The 26,815-nt window shown below is 35.0% G+C and overlaps 1 protein-coding gene across 3 annotated transcripts; it reads left to right on the forward strand.

Moving 5' to 3' along the window:
- pacsin1b (protein kinase C and casein kinase substrate in neurons 1b) lies at window positions 1-26,078 on the forward strand. Of its 3 annotated transcripts, none has more exons than XM_019088571.2 (10): window positions 1-99; window positions 18,109-18,222; window positions 19,325-19,481; window positions 19,660-19,895; window positions 20,982-21,137; window positions 22,149-22,324; window positions 23,124-23,244; window positions 23,342-23,472; window positions 23,553-23,746; window positions 25,282-26,078. In XM_019088571.2, the coding sequence occupies exons 2-10, from the start codon at window positions 18,163-18,165 to the stop codon at window positions 25,389-25,391; spliced, it is 1,341 nt and encodes a 446-aa protein (XP_018944116.2). In that variant the 5' UTR covers window positions 1-99; window positions 18,109-18,162; the 3' UTR covers window positions 25,392-26,078. The 3 variants fall into 3 exon arrangements, with proteins under 3 accessions (XP_018944116.2, XP_018944115.2, XP_042614914.1); XM_019088570.2 differs by lacking the exon at window positions 1-99 and adding an exon at window positions 9,757-9,971; XM_042758980.1 differs by lacking the exon at window positions 1-99 and adding an exon at window positions 14,719-14,874.
- The last annotated feature ends 737 nt before the right edge of the window (window positions 26,079-26,815 follow it).

Consider the following 26,815-nt stretch of genomic DNA (forward strand, 5'->3'; position numbering starts at 1 on the left):
ACCTTAAACCAAATCAGACGGCTCACCGTTGTAGTGTTTTATTAGAGTGGAGGATCGTGTGTATCACAGAGAAGCCGGATTGTCTTTCATCAGGGTTTGGTATGTCTCAACGTATCATTTTATTCTCATTTAGCTGCAGAAATTAGGTTGCGTGTCGATATATGCTGACAAACGTGTCGTTTTGTGTTATGTCATTTATTTCTAAACGCTTGCGCAGTCATTTTAAAGAACGCTGCGATTCTTTGCGATGCTGAACACTGAACGCTGTGTGCTCCTGAATTAACATGCATGTGTCGAACTTGAATTACATGAATAAATTAGACTTTTGTGCATCATTATAGACAATCATACTGTTTTGCATGCGTTTAGCAAAATGTGACGTATTGGAACAAAAATAAACTAACGTTACTTAAAAGCTATTAAGCTAACTATTATTAATAGAAAACATTGCATATTTTAAAGTAATTTTACAGAAAGACTTAAGGAGGATTGTTTTAATATTTATAGAATGTACTTATTAATTAATTAACGGTTAGAATATGCTATTCTAAAGTTATGCACTTATATGCCATATATTCTTTTTTACATGATATCCTTGCAAAAAGTGCCATGGAACATTGATTTTTTTCCTATGGGAATGCCATGAAATATATTGAAATATTTATATTGCACTCCAGTGTACTTTTTCATACTTTTTTGTAAGTGTACCTTGTGTTTTGTACCATATTTCAATATAATTGTTTATATAATTCACCTACTGTCTACAGTATTGGAAAATAGAATGCTGTAAAGTTATGGATAGCTCACTGTTTTTGACTTAATCCTTCATCCTGCTAAAATGAGTTAGGAACTTTTAGTTAAAAATTAACAGTTTTTTTTCTTTAAAAAGGTTTGTTAAAAAAAAGAATAAAAAAAAAAAAACAGCAGTATATTTTTTGGACATGGCACTATTAAAGTACGAGTGGCATGTGAATTAGGAAGCCAATTTAGGGCACTTGTTATCCTAGTCCTCTGTTCTGAGATCCAGACCGTTTTAGTAAATGCAATCTCTGTTGCTCCCTATGGAGACTTTACTGTCTTCTTGCATGATAAATTTAAAAGGTCTGCTTTAATAAATCAATAGCAGTTCTCGCAGCTGTAAAGAAGATGAATCATTACAACAGTGTGTAATTTGATTAGTAAATGTCTCTGTTGTCATTTAGTTTGATCTTACTGCCGATCCCATCTGTCTCCACCAACAGTAAATTTATATATATATATATATATATATATATATATATATGCATGTGAGTGTGTGTCTAAAGTGAACTGCTGGTTCACAGACACCAGATGTCCTTTTGACTTCTTCTGTTCAAGTCAAAGGTGAAATCCTCCAGTCGGAGGGTCTCGAACTGTCCAAGGTCCTGAATTGTCCCTTGGCAACTGAACTCTTTTGCTCTGGGTCAGTTAGTATTTGTTCTACCAGGGAAAGCTTCTGATTTCTGTGCAGTTTTATGGGAATCTGGCATTTCTTATAGATTCTATGTAGTGCTTAGTATTCATTATATATATATATATATATATATATATATATATATATATATATATATATATATATATATATATATATATATATATATATATGACCATGGACCACAAAAACAGTCTTAAGTCACTGGGGTATATTTGTAGCAATAGCCAAAAAAACATTGTATGGGTCAAAATTACTGATTTTTTATTTTTTTAATGGCAAAAATCATTAGGATATTAAGTAAAGATCATGTTGAATGAATTTTTACTTTATTTTTGATTTTTAATTATTTTTTTGTTATATCTGTCTTTTTTTGTTTACATTCTCTTCTCATTTGTATGGAAGCTTGTTTTTACAACAGAATAAAAAACAAAAATGGTAATTGCAACTTGATCTCACAATTCAGTATTTTTTTTATATCTGAAAATTATTATATAATGCAATTCTCACAATTTTCTCACAATTCTGACTTTTGCTCGTAATTCAGAGAAAAAAATCAGAATTGCATGATAAAAACTCAGAATTGTGAGAAATTTGAAAAATTTAGAGGAAAAAAAGTCGGAATTGCAAAATATAAACTCACAATTTCTGACTATTTCTGACAATTTCACAGTTTACAACTTGCAATTCTGTTTTTGTTTGTTTGTTTGTTTGTTTCCATCACAGAATTAGAACAAAAAAAAAGGTAATTGTGACTTTTTATCTCACAGTTCAAACTTTTCTTCTCAGAGTTGCAAGTTTATATCCCACAATTCTAAGTTTTTTCCCCTCATAATTGGGAATATATAAATCAGAAATGTGAGATAAAAAAGTCCCAAATAACTTTATTTTTTAATCCTTTGCAGAAACAGAAATGTAAGAAAGCATTTTGCACAAGCAAGCACTGCTTTCATTTTCTGAATGTAATTACCCCCCCCCCCCCCCGCCAAATCCTTTCACCTGATGAAGTCAAAGCCATAAAGTATACTGTAGGTCTTTAACTGGATTGTGTTGGAGGACTCATTCACCTTGACGTTATAACGTCATACTGTTGAAATCTCATTCTGAATCTGTCCTTCAGGCTCTAGTGACTTCAGGTGGCAACTAAATCCAAGGAGAGTGTGTCCTTGGAGGCTTTTAACTGAAGGTACAACACAAGGTCCTCGCGGTCTGAACGCTTATCAGTGGCATAAAAATCTCAGTGCATCACAAGGTATTCTTCAGCTTCAAACTCTGCTGAAATTCCTTTAGAAAGTATATTATCATTCCATATTGCCTAATGTATCACATACGAGCATACTGTTCAGTAGTGAGTAGCACAATAGTACTCCTGAATAATGAAGGATGCTCAGCTGCATAACCCAGACTGAATCATCTGTATTTTATCATGCAAGGAAAGTTCATGTTCTAGCACCTCATTACTCACTTTAGGATGATTGGGATTGATAGTTGGACTCTTTAGTAGTAATTTAGTAGTTTAGTAGTAAAAAGCAATTTGGTATTATTAATAAATTTATTTAGCATCTTATTTATAAAATTCATTTGGTAGTTTATTTCTGTTATTTGGTATGTTAGTATTATATTTATAAAATAAAAGTGTGCTATTATTTTATTATTATTTACATGATTCAAATCTTATGTGGTTTCAGTATAGGACTTTATAAAATGTAGATTTTGATATTTTTGTTATTTTTATTTAGATAGTATAGGACAAACAGAAAAAAAGAATTGTTAAGAATTCTTGGGAAAAGAGAGAATTTGAACCTGAACCGCTGTGAAGAGCGGGTAGCATTTTATGAGTCCAGGCCCGTACGAGGTCTTTTATAGGATAGATTACGCTCTTCTCTGAATCCATAGGGAATACATGCAACAAGATCTCAGCTGCTGCAGCTCTCCAGGTCATATTACCAGGAGGCTGGCTTGCTTCTTGACAGACTCTCATGTGTGTCTGAGCCGGTGTGGATATCAGCTGCGCTGTGACCTTGCCTTACCACACGAACACATGCAAATCCGATACACTTCTGGCTGCTGTGAGATCCTGCATTGATCTCTCTCTGCAGTCTTGCCCACGTTTCTATCTGTCTGTGAGATGGACAGAGATAGAGAGAAACTAATTGAAGAGGCGGATGGTAGGACGTATCGATTGAGACTAAGTCAAGTCAAGTCTGCTTTATTGTCAATTCTTCCACATGTACAGTACATACATACAGAGAATTGACATTGAGTTACTCTCAGACCCTTGGTGCACACAGACAACACTAACAGTAACAGTAACTATACAAATATACAAATTGGTCATGTAAAAAGAAAGATAGGTAAAGCAGCACAAGGCACATGGCAGATAGAGTGCAAACCAGTGAAGTAAACAGTGCAGATATAATGACTGTAGTGCAAAAGAGCTTATTCAGTCTGATTAAAGTGTCAAAAATCTCAGAGAGCAGTTCTTTATTTAAATTGACAGAAGAGGTAGTTGAATGAGGTCAGTTAACTGATGAAAGAGGTAGTGAGCAGACCAGTGCTGTACAAAGTGTCTGGTGCAGGTCCCAGTGTGTTAATGGAAGGGGTGTGTGGCTGAGGACCAGAGTTCAGTGGTGCCTGGGGAAAAGGAGGGGGGGGGGGGGGTGTTTACACAGGGAGTTCAGCTTCCTGACAGCCTGATTAATGAAGCTGTCCTTCAGTCTGCTGGTCCTGGCCTGGAGACTCCGCAGTCACCTCCCTGATGGCAACAGACTGAAGAGGCTGTGTGACTGGTGGGTGGGATGACCTGCAATGCAGAGGGCTTTACAGGTGAGACGGGTTCCATAAATGTCCTGGAGGGAGGGGAGGGAGACACCAACGATCTCAGCTGCTCTCACTATGCGTTGAAGGGTCTTCCGGCAGGATGCATTGCAGGTGCCATACAACACAGTGATGCAGCTAGTCAGGATGCTCTCAATGGTGCCTCTGTAGAAGGTGCACATGATGGGGGCCAGGGTTCTGGCTCTTCTCAGTTTGCAGAGGAAGTAGAGACGCTGCTGTGATTTCTTGGACAGTGGTGCCTCTGTAGAATGGTGCCTCTGTAGAAGGTGCACATGATGGGGGCCAGGGTTCTGGCTCTTCTCAGTTTGCAGAGGAAGTAGAGACGCTGCTGTGATTTCTTGGACAGTGCTGCGGTGTTGTTGGTCCAGGAGAGGTCCTCTGTGATGCGCACACCCAGGAACTTGGTGCTGCTCACTCTCTCCACAGTCGCACCGTTGATGGTCAGAGGAGCATGCTGAGTGTGCACTCTCCTGAAGTCAACAACAATCTCCTTCGTCTTCTCCACGTTCAGAGAGAGATTGTTGTCACTGCACCACCCAGCCAGGTGGCTCACCTCGCTCCTGTAGTTTGTCTCATCTCTGTTGCTAATGAGATGAGACAAACTACAGGAGAGAACTAAACTAAATGCTTGAGAGAAAAAGACACCAAAGAGATGTTGAGGAGAGATGCAAGATTTATGCTTTGAACATTGCCAAGCAGCAAGTCTGCAACAATCCAATATAAATGATCCGTTTCTCAGTTTCTAAACGTCTCTGAAGATGTTTACTTGTGCCTCACGAATGCTAAAAAGATGTGGGAGTAAGAGCTTACTTATTGCTTAGTGCAGTTCATTAGATATTTCCACAACCCCACCCCACATGAATGAGATCTCTATAAAATCTCTATTGTTTCTCCTAGACTTCTTTTTACTGAGAAAAATTTGCCAAGATTGAAAGTAAATCTTGTATACTTCAGTCTCTTAAAGGAATAGCCCATAGGAACAGATCTGGAGAAATGTAGTATTACATCACTTGTTTAGCAATGGATCCTCTGCAGTGAATGGGTGCCGTCAGAATGAGAGTCCAAACAGCTGATAAAAACATCTTAATAATCCACACCACTCCAGTCCATCAATTAACGTCTTGTGAAGTGAAAAGTTATGTGTCTGTAAGAAACAAATCCATTAAGGCGTTTTTAACTTTAAACCATTGCTTTTGGCCAAAATATGGTTCAATATCCATAATAAAACTTCCTCCAGTGAAAACCCCATTTTGAATCCTTTATTTTCAAGTGTGTTTTGTTCAATTGGATTTCAGAGCCTCAGTGGTGCAGCTTTTCCAGGGTGTGACTGTCATCATTGCTGTTAACAGTTATGCAACCCATCCAACACATTAAGACGCACGTGCACGAGAGAGATAAAGGGAGTGTGCATCGCTCTCTTGAGTATTCGGTGAATCACTCTCAGTTTATGACTCTATTCCTACACAAAGCATCACCTGTGATGTTCAAATCCAAACACAGCTGTGGAGCTTTTGTGTTTCACTAACACTAACATAGCACTTGATTTCCATTAATCAGAGGTGTTTTTTACAGGCAGGAAGCACTTTGCCACTGATGATTTAAACTGATGATCCAGTCCTCGCGACCCTCTGCTCTGCACATTTTGTATGTTTCTCTTATTGCTTCAGACATTTGTTCTATCCGAACGTAAGTGACATCACAGGATATTCCGTCATGATTCCAGTTCAAAGCGAACGTATATGTTCCATTCAAAGTGCATTGAAGTGTGCGAGACGTGAATTTAAATTGTATTTATTTATAGAGTATATGATGTCACACTTGTCTGTGTGTGAAGACGTTGTGCAGCGCAGATCCGTGAATGAATGTTCAGAAGTGAAGTAAACTTCAACAGATTTCCCCTGCTCAGGGAGTAGGGAGCAATGAACACTGTGTAGGGACCATGTCAGTGGGAACACAGTTCATGCATGGAGCTCACTTTTAACGAAATGATTATCTGAATCAGGTGTGTTAACAAAGAGAGACATGCAAAATATGCAGATCTGGGGGGTGCGAGGACTGGAATTGAGAACCGCTGGTGTAGAGTAGTGCTTGTTGTTTGTCGCTTCTCTGATCACAAATGCAGACATGGTTTTATGTTTACATGTTGGGTGTTCCTGTGGCTCAGTGGTAGAGCATTGCGTTAGCAGTGCAAAAGGTTGTGGGTTCGATTCCCAGGGGAATACATGTTAGGTAAAAATTGTATAGCCTGAATGCACTGTAAGTCGCTTTGGATAAAAGTGTCTGCTCAATACATAAAAATGTAAAATGTTTACACAGCGCAACGCACACTGAAAAACACAGTATAAGTCATTATAATCCGTAGTTATGTCCCTACTGGATGCAACAAATGGCTCATTTGTAATAGGTTTTATTGTTTTTGTCTTGTCACGCCGGTGTTCTGACCGGGACACCCATCACAGTATGGCAAGGTGCGTAACATTTCCGTCACACGCTTTTGGTATTCGGCCAATCACAATGCACTGGATAGCTGGACAATCAGAGCACACCTCGCTTTTCAGAACGATGAGCTTCATAAAAATCGACACGTTTCAGAAGGCGGGGCAGAGAGGAGAAACAATAATGGACAGTATGTGGAAAATAATGTTTTTTGAACCTTAAACCGCATAAACACATTTCATTACACCAATACACAAAATAATGTTCTTTTTAGCAACATCATATGACCCCTTTAACTGATGGATCATCTGCAGTGAATGGGTGCCGTCAGAATGAGAGTCCAAACAGCTGAAAAAAACATTACAATAATCCACAAGTAATCCACAACACTCCAGTCCATCAATTAACATCTTGAGAATTGAAAAGCTGCATGTTTGTAAGAAACAAATCCATCATTAAGATGTTTTTAACTTTAAACTGTTGCTTTTGGCTAAAATATGAGTCCATAATGCATAATAATGCTTCCATCCCCTGTTATCCTCTCACATTAACATCCACAGACATATTTGTTAAGAACTGTTTTGGCTTGTAAACAATGCTTGATTTATGCATATTTCTCTCCTGATTCAGGTAAGACGACTTTTTCAATGGTGAAAGCAACATTATGGATAGAGGACCATGTGTGTGTGTGTGTGTGTGAATGCAGTGTTGGTAATGGATGCTCTGTGCTGCCTCAGCCTCTGTATTTCACACTTGAATGCACTGAACAGGAGCCAAGCAATGTGTGGTAGATATCTATTTATTGTGTTTAGAGGCACAAGCATGAGGACGAGAGAGACATGTAAGGGTTTGTTATATGCAAAGAAACTTTGAAATAATGTAAAGGCCTAAAAACTCATTTGTTGGTAGCTGCTGACTGCTCATTTTACTCATTATGGTTCATTTATGTGGCTTTCATTAGTTTCCGGTTTGCAGTGAGCTGCTCTTAGATTGGGTTTCATGCTGAGGCACGAGCCGAGAGAGAAAATATACAACCTGAACGTTAATATGGTTATTTAGGCACAGAATAGAAGAGCACCCTTTGAATTTCCCTTTGGGTCGTGGAGAAAATTGGACTTCTGAAGGAGAAGAAAAGGCCATTGTCAGCGTGAACTGGGTTTGAACTCATGTTAAATTGGAAATACATTAGCAGAGTGAATCTGTGAGGCTTATCTTCTGGAAATTAGCCAGTGCAATTACCCTGACTTGAGGTGCTGAGCAGGCTAAAGACAAGCGAGATACCCATCAAACTCTGAGGTTCGGTCACACTGCAGAATAGAACAGAACAGAATAGCTTTGCTATGCACACACACACACACACACACACACACACACACACACACACAAACACAAACACACACACACACACTAAATTTTTACATTCTCTGGCAGTGTTATTTTAATATTAATGTATTACTATACATTATTATATATTATATATCTATTATATATTTGTATGAGCTTTCAGTTTTTTCCTTTTATTTTTATTTTTAAGTTTTAGTAATTGTTTTATGTTGTTTTGTCATTTTTATTCATTTTTAATGTTATATTGTTTAAAGTAATTTATTTTATTTATAATGTTTCATTTTTTATTTCTGATTTAGTCATTTTAATATTTCAACTTATATATTTCAGCTTACTAGGGTGTTTTTGTGGTTGCTAGGGTGTCGCTATGTGATTGCTTTGATGTTCCAGGTGGTTGTAAGGGTGTTGCTATGTAGTTTCTTGCTTTTGTAATTTTTTGTTGGGTTTTGATTATTTTTAAGCATTTCTATACAGTTTTAATTTATTTTTATTTCAGTTTTAATTTAAGTAATTTTAGTGCTTTAGCTAGGGCATTGCTATGTGGTTGCTAAGGTGTTCTGCGTTCCTGTGTGGTTGCTAGGGCATTGCAATGTTTGATGCTTTGATGTTCCAGGTGGTTGTTGGGGTGTCGCTATGTGGTTTCTTTTGTGCTTTTGTCTTTTTTATTAGATTTTTTTTCTGTTTAGCTTTAATTCATTTTTATTTCAATTTTAGTTTAAGTGATTTTAGTACTTTATCTTAAACTAATTCATTTATTTCTTTTGCTAAGGTGTTGTGTTACTAGGGTGTTCTTCGTGGTTGCTTCAGTGTTCTAAGTGGTTGTCAGAGTGTTGCTATGGGTTTTCTAGAGTGTTGAGGGTAGTTGCTAGGGCCTCTCTACGTGGTTGCTAGGACATTGCTATCATCCACCTTGCAAAAACTGAAAGTCTGATTTAATAAAAAGCACATTTCATAGCAAGCAAACCATACAATCTGAGGCATCAGTAATGTCTGTAGCACAAACAGTACAGGACGATTTACGCAATATGCAGAACAATTTGAAATGCTTAAAGTTATGGGTTTGTTCAAATCATTATCCCTCAGTGTGTGAGCAATAGCCTAGCTTATAGCAAACTCTACTAACATTAGCCGTTTAGTTATAGTCTCAGCTATTGATATCTGCTGGCCTCAGTCTGGCCTGATCAATGGTATTGACTGGTTCCTGTGGTGGGTGAGATCCAGTCCACTTTGTGCTGAAGAGCTTTTAGTTGGCAATTAGCACCATTTGGATTGTTTTTTGGACCACAGTATTGAACAGGAGTGTATCCATCATTAGTCCCGATACTTAAAAAAATAAAAAAAATAAAAAGTTTATTCTCTCATTTAGAAATGTTCTCTCACCTACTTTTTTGGGACATTAATAATATCGATGTCTGCTTCCCAGTTGACTTACTACTACTAGTATGCACTAAACTGTATGCACTAAAAAAGGGAAAAGCACATACAGGTGTGTGCATCATGTTATAAAATAACATTCCATCAATGAAGACTTGACCTGAAATATGAGTTTTATAAAAAGCACTATTTTTGCTCTTGTTAGTGTGTTTTATTTTAGGTTGTGTCTGTCATTTTAAGACTCAGTGTGTGGTAATGTTGACCCGTCATTCCTCTGGCTAATCATTGACTGTCTGCCATCTTGCTGGGTGGGGTTGTCAAAGTTCACTTTAATGCATAAGTGTGCATCAGAGCAAATGTCTCTATATGGATATTTATACATACATACGTTTTGTGTATCTGTAATAGAGAGTGGAAGTGTGAAGTTACGTTTGGCAGCTTTAGACACACCCACAGGTCTGATGTCAGGAGTTTCTAGTGTCACTCGCAGGTCCTGGAACATCTTTTTCTTTTAGGCCGGATTTACCAGGTGAGAGATTGTCTTTTACAGATCAAATATTTTAAGTCTTGTGTGAATTACAGACTGTGTAAGAGTGAATTTCACAAAACCTGTCAACTAAGAATATATCCATCATATGCAAGTGTCAGTGTATATTTTTCTCTTATATGTAATTACCAATGTGTGAAAATAATGTATATTATAATTTATTTATTGACATAATAATTTATTTTTAATAATTTATTTTTCAAGATATTTTGATTTTTGCTAAATTAAATTAAATTAAATTTATTGGAAAGATAGTCAAGATGACAAAAGCTAAAAAAAAAAAAAAGTGAGTGATGATGAATGAATGAAATTCAGTTATGCAAATATGCCTGTAAGTGTCACATTAATAATTTATGATTGAGTGTCAGCTACAGGGCTTTTATATCCAGCCCCTGTTGCTGTAACGTGAAGCTTTTCTGTCAGGATCACAAACGTGCTTGAGGATGTGCTGAAGTTTTCCCTCTCAGCTCAGGAAATTACGTCTTCTCTTATTTAAGTATCGTCACCTCTCAGGACTGCTCTTATCAACTCGATGTGGAGCTGATAGGCTGAAATTGTGTTGACTTGTGCAGGGCAGTTTGTCAGCGACAGCCACAGTGTGTGCAAACATACGGCCTGTTTCTGTTGACTGTGTGGAGAGCATTTGGGAAAGAGGTGTTTAGTTTCGGTGCAGGGTGCCGCTTGAATATGCTTTATTTATAGCAGCAGACAGCAAAGAGAAGCCGGTCACTTGCTGAAGAGGAGAATAAGGGATAGAAAATCACTCATTTATATGCAGAAAAAATACACTGAAAGAAAATTGGTGTAGGGTTTACTTGGAAACATTTTTTATATAATATTTTTAACTGCATTAGGTTAAGTCTGATCAGATTCTTTAAGGTTACGTCTGCACATTTATAAAAAAGTATTTATAAAAAATAATGAAATTCTAAAAATGTAATGTATAAAAATGCCACAAAATATAAAGCATATTGCTATAAAAAAAAATTCACTCAGATATTTGTAGCGCTGGTTAGCATTTTTACAGTGTCTATACGTTTATATTAAAATATTGTATTAGGTAAGGACAGTAAAATGCAAAATAAAATAATTTTCACTGGGGGTCTCATATTTTGGACCCTGGTAATAATACAAACAAAAAAAAAATCACCTACAAGTCCTGGCAAATAAACTTCTACAAGTACAAATATTCCATATATTTTCTCATTTGATGTGATGGCAGACATAATGCATGATAACTATTCTAGAAACTATTTTTACATGGATAGCATGTCACAGTGTTGGACATCTGAAATGTAAAGTTGTTCATCAGAATAGATGACCGTACAGCATCTTACAAGGCTTTGCCAGAACCTGAAGTGGTCTTGTGTGAGGAAATCAGCATCATGAGCCGTGACATCAGATCTGGACTCACATCACATGTGCATGATGAAGCATTTCAGCCGACCGAGAGAAAATACAGCCCACATGGCTCAAGTTATACGAGCTTTGACGTATGTGGGTGTGTGGGGACTCTAGAAACAGTTGCCGCTGTGATCCGTTAACTGAAAGCAATTAATTATTCATCAGTCCTGAGTTCAGAAGAACAGCTGATCATAATCCTGCCACTCTTGCATCTTCAGAAATGGCAAACGTGCACTGAAAATAAAAATCTGTGTATTTTCTAGAAATTTTCACACCGAAATTACTCGTAAATTTCACTAACAATTACAAAGAGACAGCAACACATTGAATTAAACGTGACATTTTGAAGTAGAAAGACTGAATGTACTACAATAATCTTTACAATTTATACATTTGAAAAATTAATTTTTTTACTTTGTGTGTCATAATTACTTTTCAAGAGAACATTCTGAGAACATTCTCTGTTTGCTGCGTATGTGGTAAAACGGAAGTGAATGTACCAGACTTTTATTGGCAGCTGAAAGCATGATCAAATTAGACAAAGATTTCAGTAAATGAGCATACAGAGGCCATGTGTTTCAATGAATGACTAACGGGCATCAGAATTCTCTGCCTGCAGATTCTGTGCAGCTTGTCAGGCTCTGTGATCTGGAAGTGCTTGTACTGTATATTTCTGGTACGGTAGCAGCATTTTTATTGATCTGTGGGTCTCATGAGTGCTGCAGTGGAGGACTGCAGATGTACAGCAGCAGGAGACTCCAGGGGCTTTACAGGTTATTACACGTCAGATTATGATTACAGTTTAGTCAGTATTCATTGAAGAACTTCATTCAACAATTGCTTAGGATGAATGTGAGAGCAAGTGTTAATATACTGTACAAATATTTTGTTGGGTAAACAAAAATCTAATTTTTTTAGGCAGAGTGGCATCAATTTTTCTAATAATTTAAATGATTAAAAATCTAATAATTTTCTTTTTAATTCAAATTATTACTATTTATTTTATTTTTAAAATTAATTAAAATTATTTTTATATTTTATATTATATTTTTTGTTATTTATTACAACTGAATCAACCTGACTGCATTAGGTTACATCTGATCAGACAGAAACAGCTTCTCTAAGGTTACATCTGCACATTTTTAACAGTGATGGAAATGAATAGAAAACAGCAAAAATAGTATTTATACACATATTGATTTAAAACTGAAATTATAAAAACTATAAAATATAAAATTTGTATAAAGTTGTTTTATATTAATTTGTACTAAAAAGTATAAAATAATATTTTTAAATTAAATTATACATTGTATTATTTATTATATGTATATATATATATATATATATATATATATATGTATGTATATATATATATATATATATATATATATATATATATATATATATATATATTTATCTATAAAATTATATTTGTGCATTTTTAAGAGTCTGTGTGTGTGTGGGCTTGACTTCTTTTGCTGCTCATGCTGTTCTTCCTGAGACTGATCAATAAGAGTCAGTTCTCCTCCTCATCCATCTCTCATTACATCCTTTTTCACTCCATCCTTTTTGCATCTACTTCATGCGAGGTTGGTGGTTTGAGGCATAGTAGAGAAATGTATTGCAGATTTTACTTATATGTAGCATTGGGGTCGTTTAACATGTTGTTCTCACATTTTATAAAAGCAATAATCCACTTGATCCGACATGTTAAAGTGATTTAAGGGGTCCTGCTTCACACTCTGCCTAAAAATCCCTGTGGTAAAAACACATATCTTCAAGTTATCTCTTCCTTTATGTCGTTTCCATTTTCTTAGCTTGGTTTCTCTTTAGCTGTGATTGATTGTGATGTTTTTTAGGGCTGTCGACATGTAACACATGTAACCGTACTATATCTTCAGACTTTGAACAGTAGTCGAGCAGCTTCAGATAAGTTATCTGAACACAGCCGTAGCAGCATTCCTTTGAGCATCTGTGACGATGTCAGACTCCATTCATCACTCTTTATTTGATTTCTGATTTCTCAAAAGAGTTATGGGAATAGTTCATCCAAAACTAGTGGTTTTGAATGACACAAGGGATAGTAAATGATATAAGAATTGTAATTTTTGAGTGAACTGTCCCTTTAAATTACGCTGTCTCATTGAACAAGGATGCATTAAATGGATCAGAAGTGACAGTAAAGACATTTATAATGGTTAATTCATTAAATGCTGTTATTTTGAATTTTCTGATCATTGAGGAATCCTGAAAAACTGTATCACGGTTTCCACAAGAATATGAAGCTGCTTAGTATGCAGCTTCAGTATGAAGACTGAAGTAATGATGCTGAAAAGTCAGCTTTGATCACAGCAATAAATTACATTACAGTATGTTCAAATAGAATTATTTTAAATTGTAATTGTAAATTGTTGCTAACTTTTTCAGTATCACCAAATGCAAATTAACAAGTTGGGTTGTTTTTACCTATAACTTAATGCTCAAGTGCATTAATGGCCTGATGTCAACATGTCAGTGGACATTGTTATGTCCCTGTCTTTTTATAACACAGAAACTCATTCATCAATCATTAACATTGCTGTATTTAATACTCACCGGTCATGGAAAAAATGTCCGGAAATGTTCCAGTCATTCCTGGTTTTTGTTTATTATTTTCTTGTATGTTGTTTATTGTGTTTTAAGTATCACATAACTGTTAAGCATCATTTCATGAGATGGTTTTCTAATTGTATTGCTTAATTACAAAAAAATGCCATAAAACTAGCATTATGAAGGAACTCCATTGAAAATAATATCACCAAATATGGTCTTCAGTGTTGTTTAAAAAACAAAAAAAAAAAACAAAATTGAAGCCTTAAAGCTGAATTCCAATTCAAGACCCCCCATAAATTAAATATAAATTATTTTATTTTATTTAATTTTGATATTATTTTATTTTTTAAAAATACACATATTGTAGAATGTACCATATGCTATAAAATGAATTGATAAAGTAATATTTGTGAAAATAAAAAAAACTGCTATAAAATTATAAAATAAATCCATTGAAAATGGCACCAAATATTGTGTCTTTAATGTTGTTTTTGTCAAAAGTAAAGCCCCCACCCAATCTCACTCTGACAGAATAATTCAAGTCAAATTTGATTAGTCTCTCATTCTCTCTCTTTCTTTCTCTCTCTCTCTCTCTCACACACACACACACACACACACACACACACACACACACACACACACACACACACACACACACACACACACACACACACACACACTGCTGCACTTTGTTCACCAAGAAGTGTTTTTTAACTGCCAGAGATACAGTGAGTTTGCAGTTACTCTAAATGTTTAACCCAGGAAGAAAGAGGCGAAATTGAACATAAGTGTGGAGTGGAGCGGCGGTTGGGTTGGTTTTAGGGGGTGGAGGGTCCCACGTGCCTGGGATCTGAAGGCAGTCTGTGCCACGGCAGAACGTGGGGGATCGGTGAGCCTTTTGTTGTTTTTCTTCTTTTGTCATGGCTGGAGCATTCGTCATCAGTATGGAGGAGATGGTGCATGTGTATGGAGCTAGAGGAGAGCTTTGTTTGGGGTTAGCATGGGGTTTAGTTTTTGACTTATTTTATTTACATTCATGCATTTGGTAGACACCTTCATGCTGCTTGCATTGCATTCAAGCAAGGTATATATTTAATTGTGATTTGTTGAGATTATCAGAGTAACTTTCACAACTTGTGTTTTTATGTGTACTTTAGTGCATTCATGCATGCAGTGACCTTTGTTCTCTTGGCATGTAGATTGTATTTGCTTGAATATTTAATATTGTCTCATATAATTTTAAATAAGATAACGATAAGGTTATATCTGACTCATTTGATGACATTTTTAATGTGATCTAAATAGAAAGTGGTTGAAGTTTATGATTTTAAATAATGTGGTATGTTTTATGCATTTGCGATGCAGTGTTTTGAGTGATGCTGTGAAGTCAATCAATAGTTAGGATGCCCAACCACTTTACAGTTCTTTTGTCTAATGTTCCAAATAGTCATGTGCAATGATTAAAACAGCACCCACTGTCACCTCATTAATTTGAATGGATTAACTGAACATGCTGCCCAAATTGACAAAATGACAAAATTTTGGAGTATCCCTTTAAGGATCTCAGTTTTCAGAGGCCCAAACAAAAACATACAATTTTTGGTGCAGATACTGATATTTATATGGTCAAAAAGTAAGATGAAATTCTGATTCTAATGTAAATCAATTAGATTTTTGTAACAGTAAAGCAGAACATAAAATGCATATAAATATCACTTGTTACCCTATATCTCTCAATTATGTGTCTTATTTAGATTATATTTAAATGTTTAGTAGTTTTAAAACATATAATGCAATGCAATACAGTGATGATTGAGAGATGAACAAATAAGCGTTCCTCAAAATCCTGATGATCATATTTGATATTCACATTTGAACATGATTTTTCTAAAAAAAATAAAATAAATGATGTACGGATAATCAAGTAAACCAAAGTTGCTTCAGTTTAGTACGTGTCCATCTTGAAATATTACTAACAATATTCTTAAGTTATTTTTATGTTTAATTTATAAGTAAAAATTAGTAAAGATTTCACAGCACAAAGACACGTGAACCACAAGCTGAAGATGGACATTTTGTAAAATTAAATTAAAAGACCTTTTACATGCCAAAAAATTATAAACTATCAATCAGATGACAGAAGGCATCTAGTTGACATGTTTCTTATCAAAATTTTGATCATGTTGTTAATTTAGAGTCCTTAGAAATGTGCATATCAAATATACAGTAGGCTTTATAAGGTTGTGATTTTATACTTTTGTTGTCAATGTTAGTGCAATTGTGCTGTACGTCATTGTTTTTGTCCCTCTGAACTGTGTTCACACATGTTTCATTTGACCCAAATATTATTCAGCCTCCCTTTGAGTGTCCTATTAAATAGCTGGAGGCCCTTAAATCAGAATGTCTCATGTTGTCAGGTCTGAATAATGGCATGACATCATCATGGCTCGCCTACAAGTTTATAATCATTGCGAACACTCAGAAGTCACTTGAGTCATTTGTCAGTGTCGTTTTTGTTAGTTTTGCTAGCATGCCTTCAGCGAGCCATAGTGTGGCATTCATAAATTTTCTTCCAAGGTTATATTAGATGTCATCAGATGTTATTGTGCATTCAGGTCATACTTGTGTGATATTGTGACATTGGATTTGTCTCGTCTCTATAGGTTCTCATTCATTTCCTTCAGTGTTTTCACTTTGACAAAACAGTTGTCAGTCACTGATAGAGAATTAAATTATTATGTCACAATCAAACTTCAAACTGAAGCGACATGTTTTCAAGCATAATGTGGCCAGATTAAAGTGGGATTTAATCATACTGAATCATTTGTGTAGTCTGGTCAGATGACACCTTGTGTTCAAAGTCTGGCCTTTTGGTGACTTTTCTTTAAGTGAGAATATAATAAATAAAATATCAGAACATAGATGTGTATATACAGAAGAATATACAAAATCGCATTGATCTCTACATTTCTAATTTGTCACATTAGCATGTTATTGAATATTTAATACAGGCAAAAATAACATTTGATTAAAATTCCTTCGACAGATTAAATTAGGTATTGTCTTGGTTTAGATAAACACAAAACAACAACTTAAAAGCCATGACTATGCTTTGTCAGACAGTGTCTCTGTTTTGATTCAGCTGAAATGACGTTTTTTTCATGAACCGCCGCTCACAGTAATATTGGGTTAGTGGAGGAGCTATAATGGTTAAAAATAATCTTACTGATCCATCTGAGAGCGTGCATGTCCAGAACAGCAGATCTAGTTTCCACATGATTGCTAAAAGAATCCCCCAGGGCTCTGTTTTGGGCTCCACTTTTTTTTTCTTTTGTCAATGATTTAGCAAAGGGCCTGCAACCAAATTACATTTTTTATATTGTAAAGGCTACCAGGGTTGGTAATCAGCAACAGGTCACCTTTCAGTTGTCATGGACCTCTCTGCAAGTTTGTAAATGCTCAGAAATCAAAATCTAACACAAAACAAATGACTACTTGACTTTTCTTGCTTTTCAGACTATCTTGCTTTTTCAGTCTGAAAAGCATGAAGGCCATCCAAGATGTAGATGAGTTTGTTTCTTCTTCATCAGATTTGGAAAAATGTAGCATTATATCACTTGCAAACCAATGGATCCTCTGCAGTGAGTGGGTGCCGTTAGAATGAGAGTCCAAACAGAGTCCAAAGTGACGGTTTGAAGTTAAAAACATGCAGCTTTTCACTTCACAAGACATTAATTGATGGACTGGAGTGGTGTGGATTACCTGTGGATTATTGTGATATTTTTATCAGTTGTTGGGACTCTCATTCTGACGGCACCCATTCACTGCAGAGGATCCATTGGAGGGGAAGTGATGTAATGCTCAATTTCTCCAAATCTGATGATGATAAACAAACTCATCTACATCTTGGATGCCTTGATGGTGAGTAAATAATCAAAAATGCATGGTACAACTTGACATTTTGATAGTTTAAATGAATTTAGAAATGGAGCATCATTTTCATGTAAGAGGTCCTGTTAGGTTGGTATTGTGGGTAAAATACTTTGTTGTTGTTCTTTGTTAGTTTTTGCACCATACTGCTTATTTTTTTTTTATCATTTTTGTCATTTTCTCTTTTCTGCAGTACATGGTGAATTTCATTTGTTAGCTTCAGTCCTGCTCTGCCAAATCTCACAGCATGTCGGGTGCCTACGATGAGTCCGCCATGTCCGACGAGACCACGGAGAGTTTCTGGGAGGTCAGGCTCAAAATTTTACTAAATGATGTTTTTTGAATATTATTAATCACATATGTACTGTAGGTTAAATATCTCATTGTGCAAGCAACCACAACTGTGAAGCTCTGGTGGATGATTAAATGCCAAACATGCTGTTAGTGCTGCTGTCATGTGATGTATCATATTGATTAATTGACTTTAAATGCTGTAGAAGTGTGTCATTCATCCAAAGGGCAAACAAACATTATATTGATCATCATGATATTAACATAGTATTAGAAGTAAAACTGTGTCATTGTTGATTTATCTGCCATATATTACAGAGCAGACTGTAGTAGGATCCCATTCATTTTCTCCACAGAGAAATAGATTTTTAATAGATAATGTATAAACCTTTCAAGACAGACCTAGCATGTGTCTTGAGATTGTTACACACAAGAAAATGTGATTTTGACTTCATATAAAAATGTGTTTGATAGAATAGAATATCTGGTTATGGACTAACACTACCCATAATCCTAAGAGAGATCTTCCAAACTAGATGCTCTTAAACTTATGTTATCACATATATAATAAATAAAAAATTAATTATATTGAATTAAAATAATTAATAAAAATTTTATTTTTTTATGCCAATTTAATTTTTTTAATTAGTTATATCATTTTTATATTATATATCATATATTTTATGAATTATTAAATATAAAACAACAGTACAATATAAAACTATTGAGATAAGAATTTCTTATAAAATAATTATATTACAAAACAATAGAGAAAAGAATTATATACACTCACGCATACACAGACACACACACACACACATGCATACATAAATACATGCATACATACATACTTAATTTGTAAAATTACAAAATATACAAAATTTGTATAATTTGTGAAATTTTATATCGTTTTAGATTAAGATTAAATTTGTGTTTTGTTTGCTTTTAAATCCCTATGGAGCAAATGAATAAGAGAAATACTTTCAGAGTCAAGGACGCTGAAAAAGTGGACTGTGACTGTTTTCTATTGAATTACATTTAATTTAATTTAGCTCTAATGCTTTAGAACTGTCCTGTCCATGACTTGACCTTTTTCAGAATGTATATGTGTTTCTCAGGTTGGGAACTACAAGCGTACAGTAAAGCGAATCGAGGATGGCCATCGACTCTGCAATGACATGATGAGTTGCATCCAGGAGCGTGCCAAGATCGAGAAGTCCTATGCGCAGCAGCTCACTGATTGGTCCAAGAGGTGGAGGCAGCTGGTGGAGAGAGGTGCTGAATGATTGATGATGTGGTCATGGAGAAACATGTTTGCGCTGAAAACTTTGAATAGATTTAAAGTGACAATCTTGAAAGCAAAATGTTTTGTTGCTTCTTAAGCTAAATAAGCTTCTCTTTTGCCCTCGCTTTCTCACTCACTCAATTTTAATGTGTTGTTTATTGCTCACAGGGCCGCAGTACGGGACTTTGGAGAGAGCCTGGGTCGCTCTGATGACCGAAGCAGAAAAGGTGAGCGAGTTACACCAGGAGGTGAAAAATAACCTGCTGAACGAGGACTTGGAGAAGGTGAAGAACTGGCAGAAAGAGGCCTACCACAAACAAATGATGGGTGGCTTCAGAGAAACCAAAGAAGCGGAGGAGGGTTTCCGGAAAGCCCAGAAACCTTGGGCCAAAAAGCTGAAAGAGGTGAAGAGACAGAGCTCCAAAAAATGATTGCTATATTTTATTTTCTTTTAAAGGTGCACCAAGTCATTTTTTTCTATTTCAAATAACTGCTGTTCTTTTGAACTTTCTATTCATCAAAAAATACTGAATTTTTTATCATGGTTTTTATCATGGTTTCCACAAAAATATGAAGCAGCACAACTGTTTTCTGAAGGATCATGTGACACTGAAGACTGGAGGAATGATGCTGAAAATTCGGCTTTGATCACAGGAATAAATTACATTTTAACATATATTCAAATAGAAAACAGTCTTTAAATTATAATAATATTTCACAATAGTACTGTTTTTACTGTATTTTTGATCAAACAAATGCAGTCTTGGTGAGCAGAAGAGACTTCTTTCAAAACCCCCAAATTTTTGAACATTAGGGTACACATTTATAATTTAACAACTTTTAAAGGTAATTTCCCCATTTTTTTTAAAATGTGTTTAAAATAATTGCTAGAAAATATCAGCTTATTTTTGCACACCAGTCAACATGAATTGAAATGCCATAAATGCTGATGATTTACTACAGTATTTCTGCAGTAAAAAGTGTGTATATTGCACAGTGTGCATATTTTCTATATGCAAGGGATACTTAAGTATATATGCCTTGAGTATATATGTCTAAATGTGTAGTATACAACAGTACACTGTGTCCTAGAATGCAATGTGCTCAACTTGACCATACATTTTTAGAGTGACAGTTGAAATGGGATCGATATCAACAGAAGATTCGATTTAAAAAATGCAAAATAACCTTATTTCCTGAGATGATAACTGGACACCATTTGGTGAATGAAACATGCGGTGCAGTGAGGTCATGTGACATCAAAGTAGCACACAGTTTGAAAAATTTGTCATTGAGTAATGTGTTTTGTTTTACAAGTTTTTTTTAATAGTTTGTAGCAAGCAGTATACAAGTATTCAATTCCAAATATAGCAAAAATGACTTTTAATGTTATTTTTGGCTTAGAGCTACGGAATATCTTGGTTTGAAACTACAAACAGTTGACTTAAAGTGCTAATGCTTATCAAGTTCATCTTATCTTTGGTCTGCAGTTGGAAACAGCAAAGAAAACATACCACATGGCCTGCAAAGAAGAAAAAATTGCATCTACAAGGGAGTCTAATAGCAAAGGAGAGGCGTCAGTCACATCAGATCAGCAAAAGAAACTCCAGGAGAAGTTGGACAAGTGCAAAAACGATGTTCAGAAGGTCAGGCAAGAAAATAATGCATATTATGCACAACATACATTTTTAATAACAATTTCATAGCATAAACAAACCAAAAGTTTTGTTTACGGTCATGCACATACATTGGAACATCTGGATCATTCCTTTAAATTGTATGCATGGCATAGATTGTCAATATCTGATTTTGTATTTTAGCAGTATCCATAAAAAGTTGACCTGGAACGCAGCATATTTCTGGACCAGTTTCATTTTCGATAATGCATTTTATGTAAAGTTCATGTTGTACTTTATGTGACATTTCTTTCGCCCGTCTGTTAACCAAACAAATCAGCTTTTAAAGCTCAATACAATAGAAGCAACAGATGGCAGTGAATGGAAATATCCTCAAGCAATTTCATCCGCTATTCATTATACCAGCAGGTCCGACTCCCCAGAGCTTCCTTTCATATTACTACTCTGCCTTTGGACCACTTAATGGCAAACAACACAGGCATGTTCAATAAATGCCCTTCTTACGCACTGTACATCCAATTCATTGGCTTTTAACTTTACCCAGCATCCATTAGAGGAATCAGCTGAGTCACAGTACAACAATAGACAAGCTGGACATTTGAGTGACAGCTGTAGTTATCTATGAAACCATCCCATGTGCATCTATAAAACCAACCCATATAATTATATTAGTCAATTAAGAAAATGTATATGCATGCTGTTGCAAGTATAACAGGCTAAAAGTGCAGGTTTATATACTAGTATATGTATATGTATAAACATACATACGTGTGTGTGTGTGTGTGTGTGTGTGTGTGTGTGTGTGTGTGTGTGTATATATATGAAATGTGAAGAAATGAGCCAGTCATAACAGAGAGTATTTGCATAAATTTTGAAAACTTCAATTCTGACCCAGTTCAAGGGCCAGAGAGGATGGAAATATTTCTTTATGCAATATCTTCACATTTGCATAAATGAGGCATCTCACATTATATGCAACAAATTCCAAGGATTAAAGATGCCATTTGTTTTGTGTTTCAGGCTAAAGAGAAATACGAGAAGAGCCTTGATGAGCTCAGCAAGTGCACGCCGCAGTACATGGAGAACATGGAGGTGGTGTTTGAGCAGTGCCAGCAGTTTGAGGAGAAGAGGCTGAACTTCCTCCGCGAGGTGTTTCTGGACATCAAACGCCATCTTAATCTCACCGAGAGCCAAAGGTCAGCTTGAAATCACAAACCTGTTCTCATTAACCTGGTGGTCTTTTTTCATGAACATAAGCATACTTAGTTTTTGGCGTCTCATGTCTTTTGAGGTCATCTATATATTAGTGTCCTGTTGACGAATTAAAATGTAAGCAGATTCAAACGTTTGGGCACAGTAAGTTTTTTTATTTAAAAAAAAGTTTTAGTATATTTTTGGTCAGCAAGAATGCATTCAATTGAATAGTGACAGTAAAGGCATTTGTAATGTAACAAAATATTTATATTTCAAATAAAAACTTTCTATTTGTTAAACAATCCTGAAACAGATGTGGCATGGTTTCCATAAATATATGAAGCAAAAATGTGAACAAAGAAAAGTTTCTACAGCAGCATATCAGCATATTAGAATGATTTCTGAAGGATCATGTGACACTGAAGACTGGAGTAATGATGCTGAAAATTCAGCTTTGATCACAGAAATAAATTATATTTTACAATATATTCAAATAGAGAATAGTTCTATTAAATTGTAATAATATTTCACAATATTTGATCAAATAAATGCAGCCTTGATGAGCGGAAGAGAGTTTTTCCAAAAACAGAAAAAAATCCTACCGAACCCAAACTATATAACTGATTATTTACAGTCTTTCTCAAGATACACACGCTGGTCCATATAAAATATACATAAATTGTAAACTTGTCAAATATGACAAGCCCTACAATGTCCAGTTCCAACTTCCTATTTGAACAGGAAATACATGAATATACAAGAATATTGCATTTACCGATCTCTATAATTCCATCTCTACAGCTATGCCGCAGTCTACAGGGAGCTAGAGCGAAGAGTGAGCTCTGCCAGTGCTCAAGAAGACCTCAAGTGGTTCAGCAACGTCCACGGGCCAGGCATGCACATGAACTGGCCGCAGTTTGAGGTAAAGTTTGCATATGGGATCTGTGAGGATGTGCAACACCACATATCTGGTGCTAGTTACAGAATATCACTCATAATCCATCCTGTTTCTGAATCAGGAGTTCAACCCAGAGCTGAACCACTCCATTAATAAGAAAGAGAAGGTGAAGAGGAACCATGATGGAGTCACGCTGACTCAAGTCACACATGCTGTAGATCAGGGCACACCGCAGACTGCATACCGGGGCAGGTACTGATGCTTTATGCTGTTGAAGCTCTTTGGTATGAAGGAACTATCTTGAGCTTCTCTCATCTGGTTGTTTTTCTCAGCGTGAGCAGCTATGAGAAGAACCAGCAGTGCTCTGCCGAATGGTCCGATGACGAGCAGCCGCCTGCCGCACAAACAGCCAGTGAAACAAACGGGAGTGGAAATAATCTGTTCGAAGAGGAGAGTAAAGGAGTGCGAGTGAGAGCGCTGTATGACTACGAGGGCCAAGAACAAGACGAGCTCACATTTAAAGCAGGTGAGAATCACCAATCAAAACCTGTGAGACCCATACTGCCCTTTTGGGACTGGTAAGATGTTTTTAAATAATGTGACCCTGGACCACAAAACCAGTCTTAAGTGTCAAATTCTCAAAATTGAGATTTATATATCATCTGAAAGCTTAATAAATCATATTTCCACTGATGTATGGTTTGTTAGGATCGGACAATATTTGGTCGAGATACAACTATTTGAAAATCTGAGGATGCAAAAAAATCTAAATATTGAGAAAATCACCTTTAAAGTTGTTCAAATGAAGTTCTTAGCAATGCATATTACTAATCAAAAATTAAGATTTGATATATTTATATATAGTAAATTTACAAAATATCTTCATGGAACATGATCTTTACTTAATATCTAATGATTTTTGGCATGAAAGGAAAATTGATAATTTTGATTGCTAAAAATATACTTAAGACTGGTTTTGTGCTCCAGGGTCACATATGGTGAAATATTATTACAGTTTAAAATAACAATTTAAATTTTCAGCATCATTACTCCAGTCTTCGGTGTCACATGATCCTTCAGATATCATTCTAATATGCTGATTTGCTGCTCTTATTATTATCATCAGTGTTGAAAGTAGTTGTGCTGCTTCATATTTTTGTGAAAACCATCTTTAATGAATAGAAAGTTCAAAAGAACAGCATTCATTTTAAATAGAAATCTTTTGTAACATTAAAAATGTCTTTACTATTAAAATATACATTTTTAATTAATATTCTGAAAATATTATAACCTACAATTTATGTTCTATTAATGTTTTCCAAACATTTATAGAACATAAATTGTAGGTTATAATATTGGAACCATTCCATTTTGGTTCTGGGAATGTTAAACTGTACCTGTTTTCTTACTGTAAAGTGTTATATAAACATTCATAAAAATGTTCTCAAAACATTATGTTATTTTAATATTTGAATAGTGAGTCGTGTTTTTTAATGTATGTAAGGGTTAAAATCAGATGAATATTATAAAGTACACTTGCCAAAACAAATAAATAAATGAACATTAAATATAATATTATCATTTTATTATGTGAAAAGAAACTTTTCACACAGTTTGATCCTTAAAATATAGGTCTAAGTCTCTACTCTTCTTTATGAATATAAAGCATTCATAAACATAATTTGTTTCTGTTTTTTCATGTCTTTTGAGGTGATCTATATGCTTTTTTTTATAATAATAAAACACTGATTTATGCTAGTGAACTGCTGATGAACTAAACTTTAGCTGATTTATTTAAAAGAAATTAATACTTTTATTCTGCAAGGCTGCATTGAATTGATAGTAAGTGACAATAAGGACATTTATAATGTTAAAATTGACACTGTTTTAAATAAAACTTTCTATTCATCAAAGAATCCTGAAAGAAAAAATGGATCAAAAGACATGAAACTAGCACAGCTACTACAAAAATCAGTGTTTTATTCTTATTAAAAAAAAAAGCATGAAAAAACTTAGGATTTTATCAGCTCATATTAAATGTAGATCCATATGCTTTCGCAGGAGACGAGCTGATCAAACTGGAGGATGAGGATGAGCAGGGCTGGTGCAAAGGCCGGCTGGACAGCGGTCAGCGTGGCTTGTTCCCGGCTAACTACGTCGAGTCCGTTTAGTTGCCTTGTGCAGTGAAGAAGGCCTTAAAGACTTTACCCCGCACTGCTCAAATGCCAGATTTTGGAGAAACAATTTCCTTCCCCGATTGACTTCCTGAGAAGCTTTACACAGCATTTCCTTAAAACCATAACAAAAAAAAAACCCTACAGTATCCAAAACACATATCGTACCCCAGCAAGAGCAGGGAATGATTCTGTGCGTCTCTGTAGCCATGTTCAGTATGAATTATTGTGCTGCTGACATGTGTTCACGTTTGGGTCTCCTGTAACAATATTAATGTGGTGATGTCCATGAAGCCTAGCATAGCGAGAATCAGCTATGTGATGTGTATACTAGACTTTTTTTTTGAAGTGGAGGTTTTGTGCTAAACCTTTCTCATGTATCAACATGAAACATCCATTTTCAATCCATTTTACTTAGATAATTAGATGTATTTTCAATGAGAAAAAATGTAGGGCGGGACTTGATTTTATGCTAATTGGATCATGAAAAGTAGGCGTTACTTACCGGAAAGGATCCACACGGTTGAGGGGAGGGGCTTAAGAAATTAAAGGGCTTGATGACATCATTCAACAAGGAGATTCATTACAGAGGCAGAGCGTTATTATTTTTAAATGTATTTTTCTTGATGAATTGCAGAAGTGCAAATGATGCCTCAAAAAACATTAAATTCACTTTTCCTTGTGTGTGTGTGTGTGTGTGTGTGTGTGTGGGTTTTTTTTTTATTTATTTTTTTGTCTCTCATTTTTTACAAATTGATATCTGGGCACATGCTATTGAAAAGTTTGCTCAAATGCTTTTTCTTCTGGCTTTTGCCTGTTTGTGAGACTGGGAATGTCTTGTAAGTGTGATCTATAGCTGATTCAGTGGGCAAACCCCTTACTGTAGTGCAACAATATTAATAATCAATGGTAATTGATTTTTGGAACCTTAAGACATTTGTCATAGTTTTAAACAATGTAGCCTTATTTTTAGCCTGAGAATTTCACTCACAAAGCTTTGGGTCACCACTAGAGGTCAGGATTGCAGTCCCTTACTAATCTGTTTATAGTGTCCAATAATTTATGAATCAGTCATATTCCAAAATAAAAGGTAATATTTTTCTTAAAGAAAATGAGTTTATTTTTATTTTAATTCCTATTATTTTTCATAAAAATATTAGAATAAAACAATTTTAATACAATAAGTACTATTAAAATAAAAATATTGAAATAATGAATATTTAATATGAAAATTATTATCTTTATTATCTTAAAAATCCTAAATGTAACAAACTCAAAAGTAGAACTTTTTTTTTTTTAAAAATATTATAAATCATTTAAATAAAAATAAGTACTATTAGAATAAAATAATGAAATTATATTTATATTATATTTTTAATTAATATGAAAAGTATTATTATCTTAATTCTATTTACATCGCA

The sequence above is a fragment of the Cyprinus carpio genome, chromosome A6 (assembly GCF_018340385.1).
Source record: "Cyprinus carpio isolate SPL01 chromosome A6, ASM1834038v1, whole genome shotgun sequence".
Classification (NCBI taxonomy): Eukaryota; Metazoa; Chordata; class Actinopteri; order Cypriniformes; family Cyprinidae; genus Cyprinus; species Cyprinus carpio.

Coding starts and splice junctions, on each gene's coding strand:
- pacsin1b (XM_019088571.2), top strand. CDS start 18,163: ATGTCGGGTGCCTACGATGAGTCCGCCATGTCCGACGAGACCACGGAG. Junction 18,223..19,324: donor CCACGGAGAGTTTCTGGGAG/GTCAGGCTCAAA, acceptor TGTGTTTCTCAG/GTTGGGAACTACAAGCGTAC. Junction 19,482..19,659: donor GAGGCAGCTGGTGGAGAGAG/GTGCTGAATGAT, acceptor TATTGCTCACAG/GGCCGCAGTACGGGACTTTG.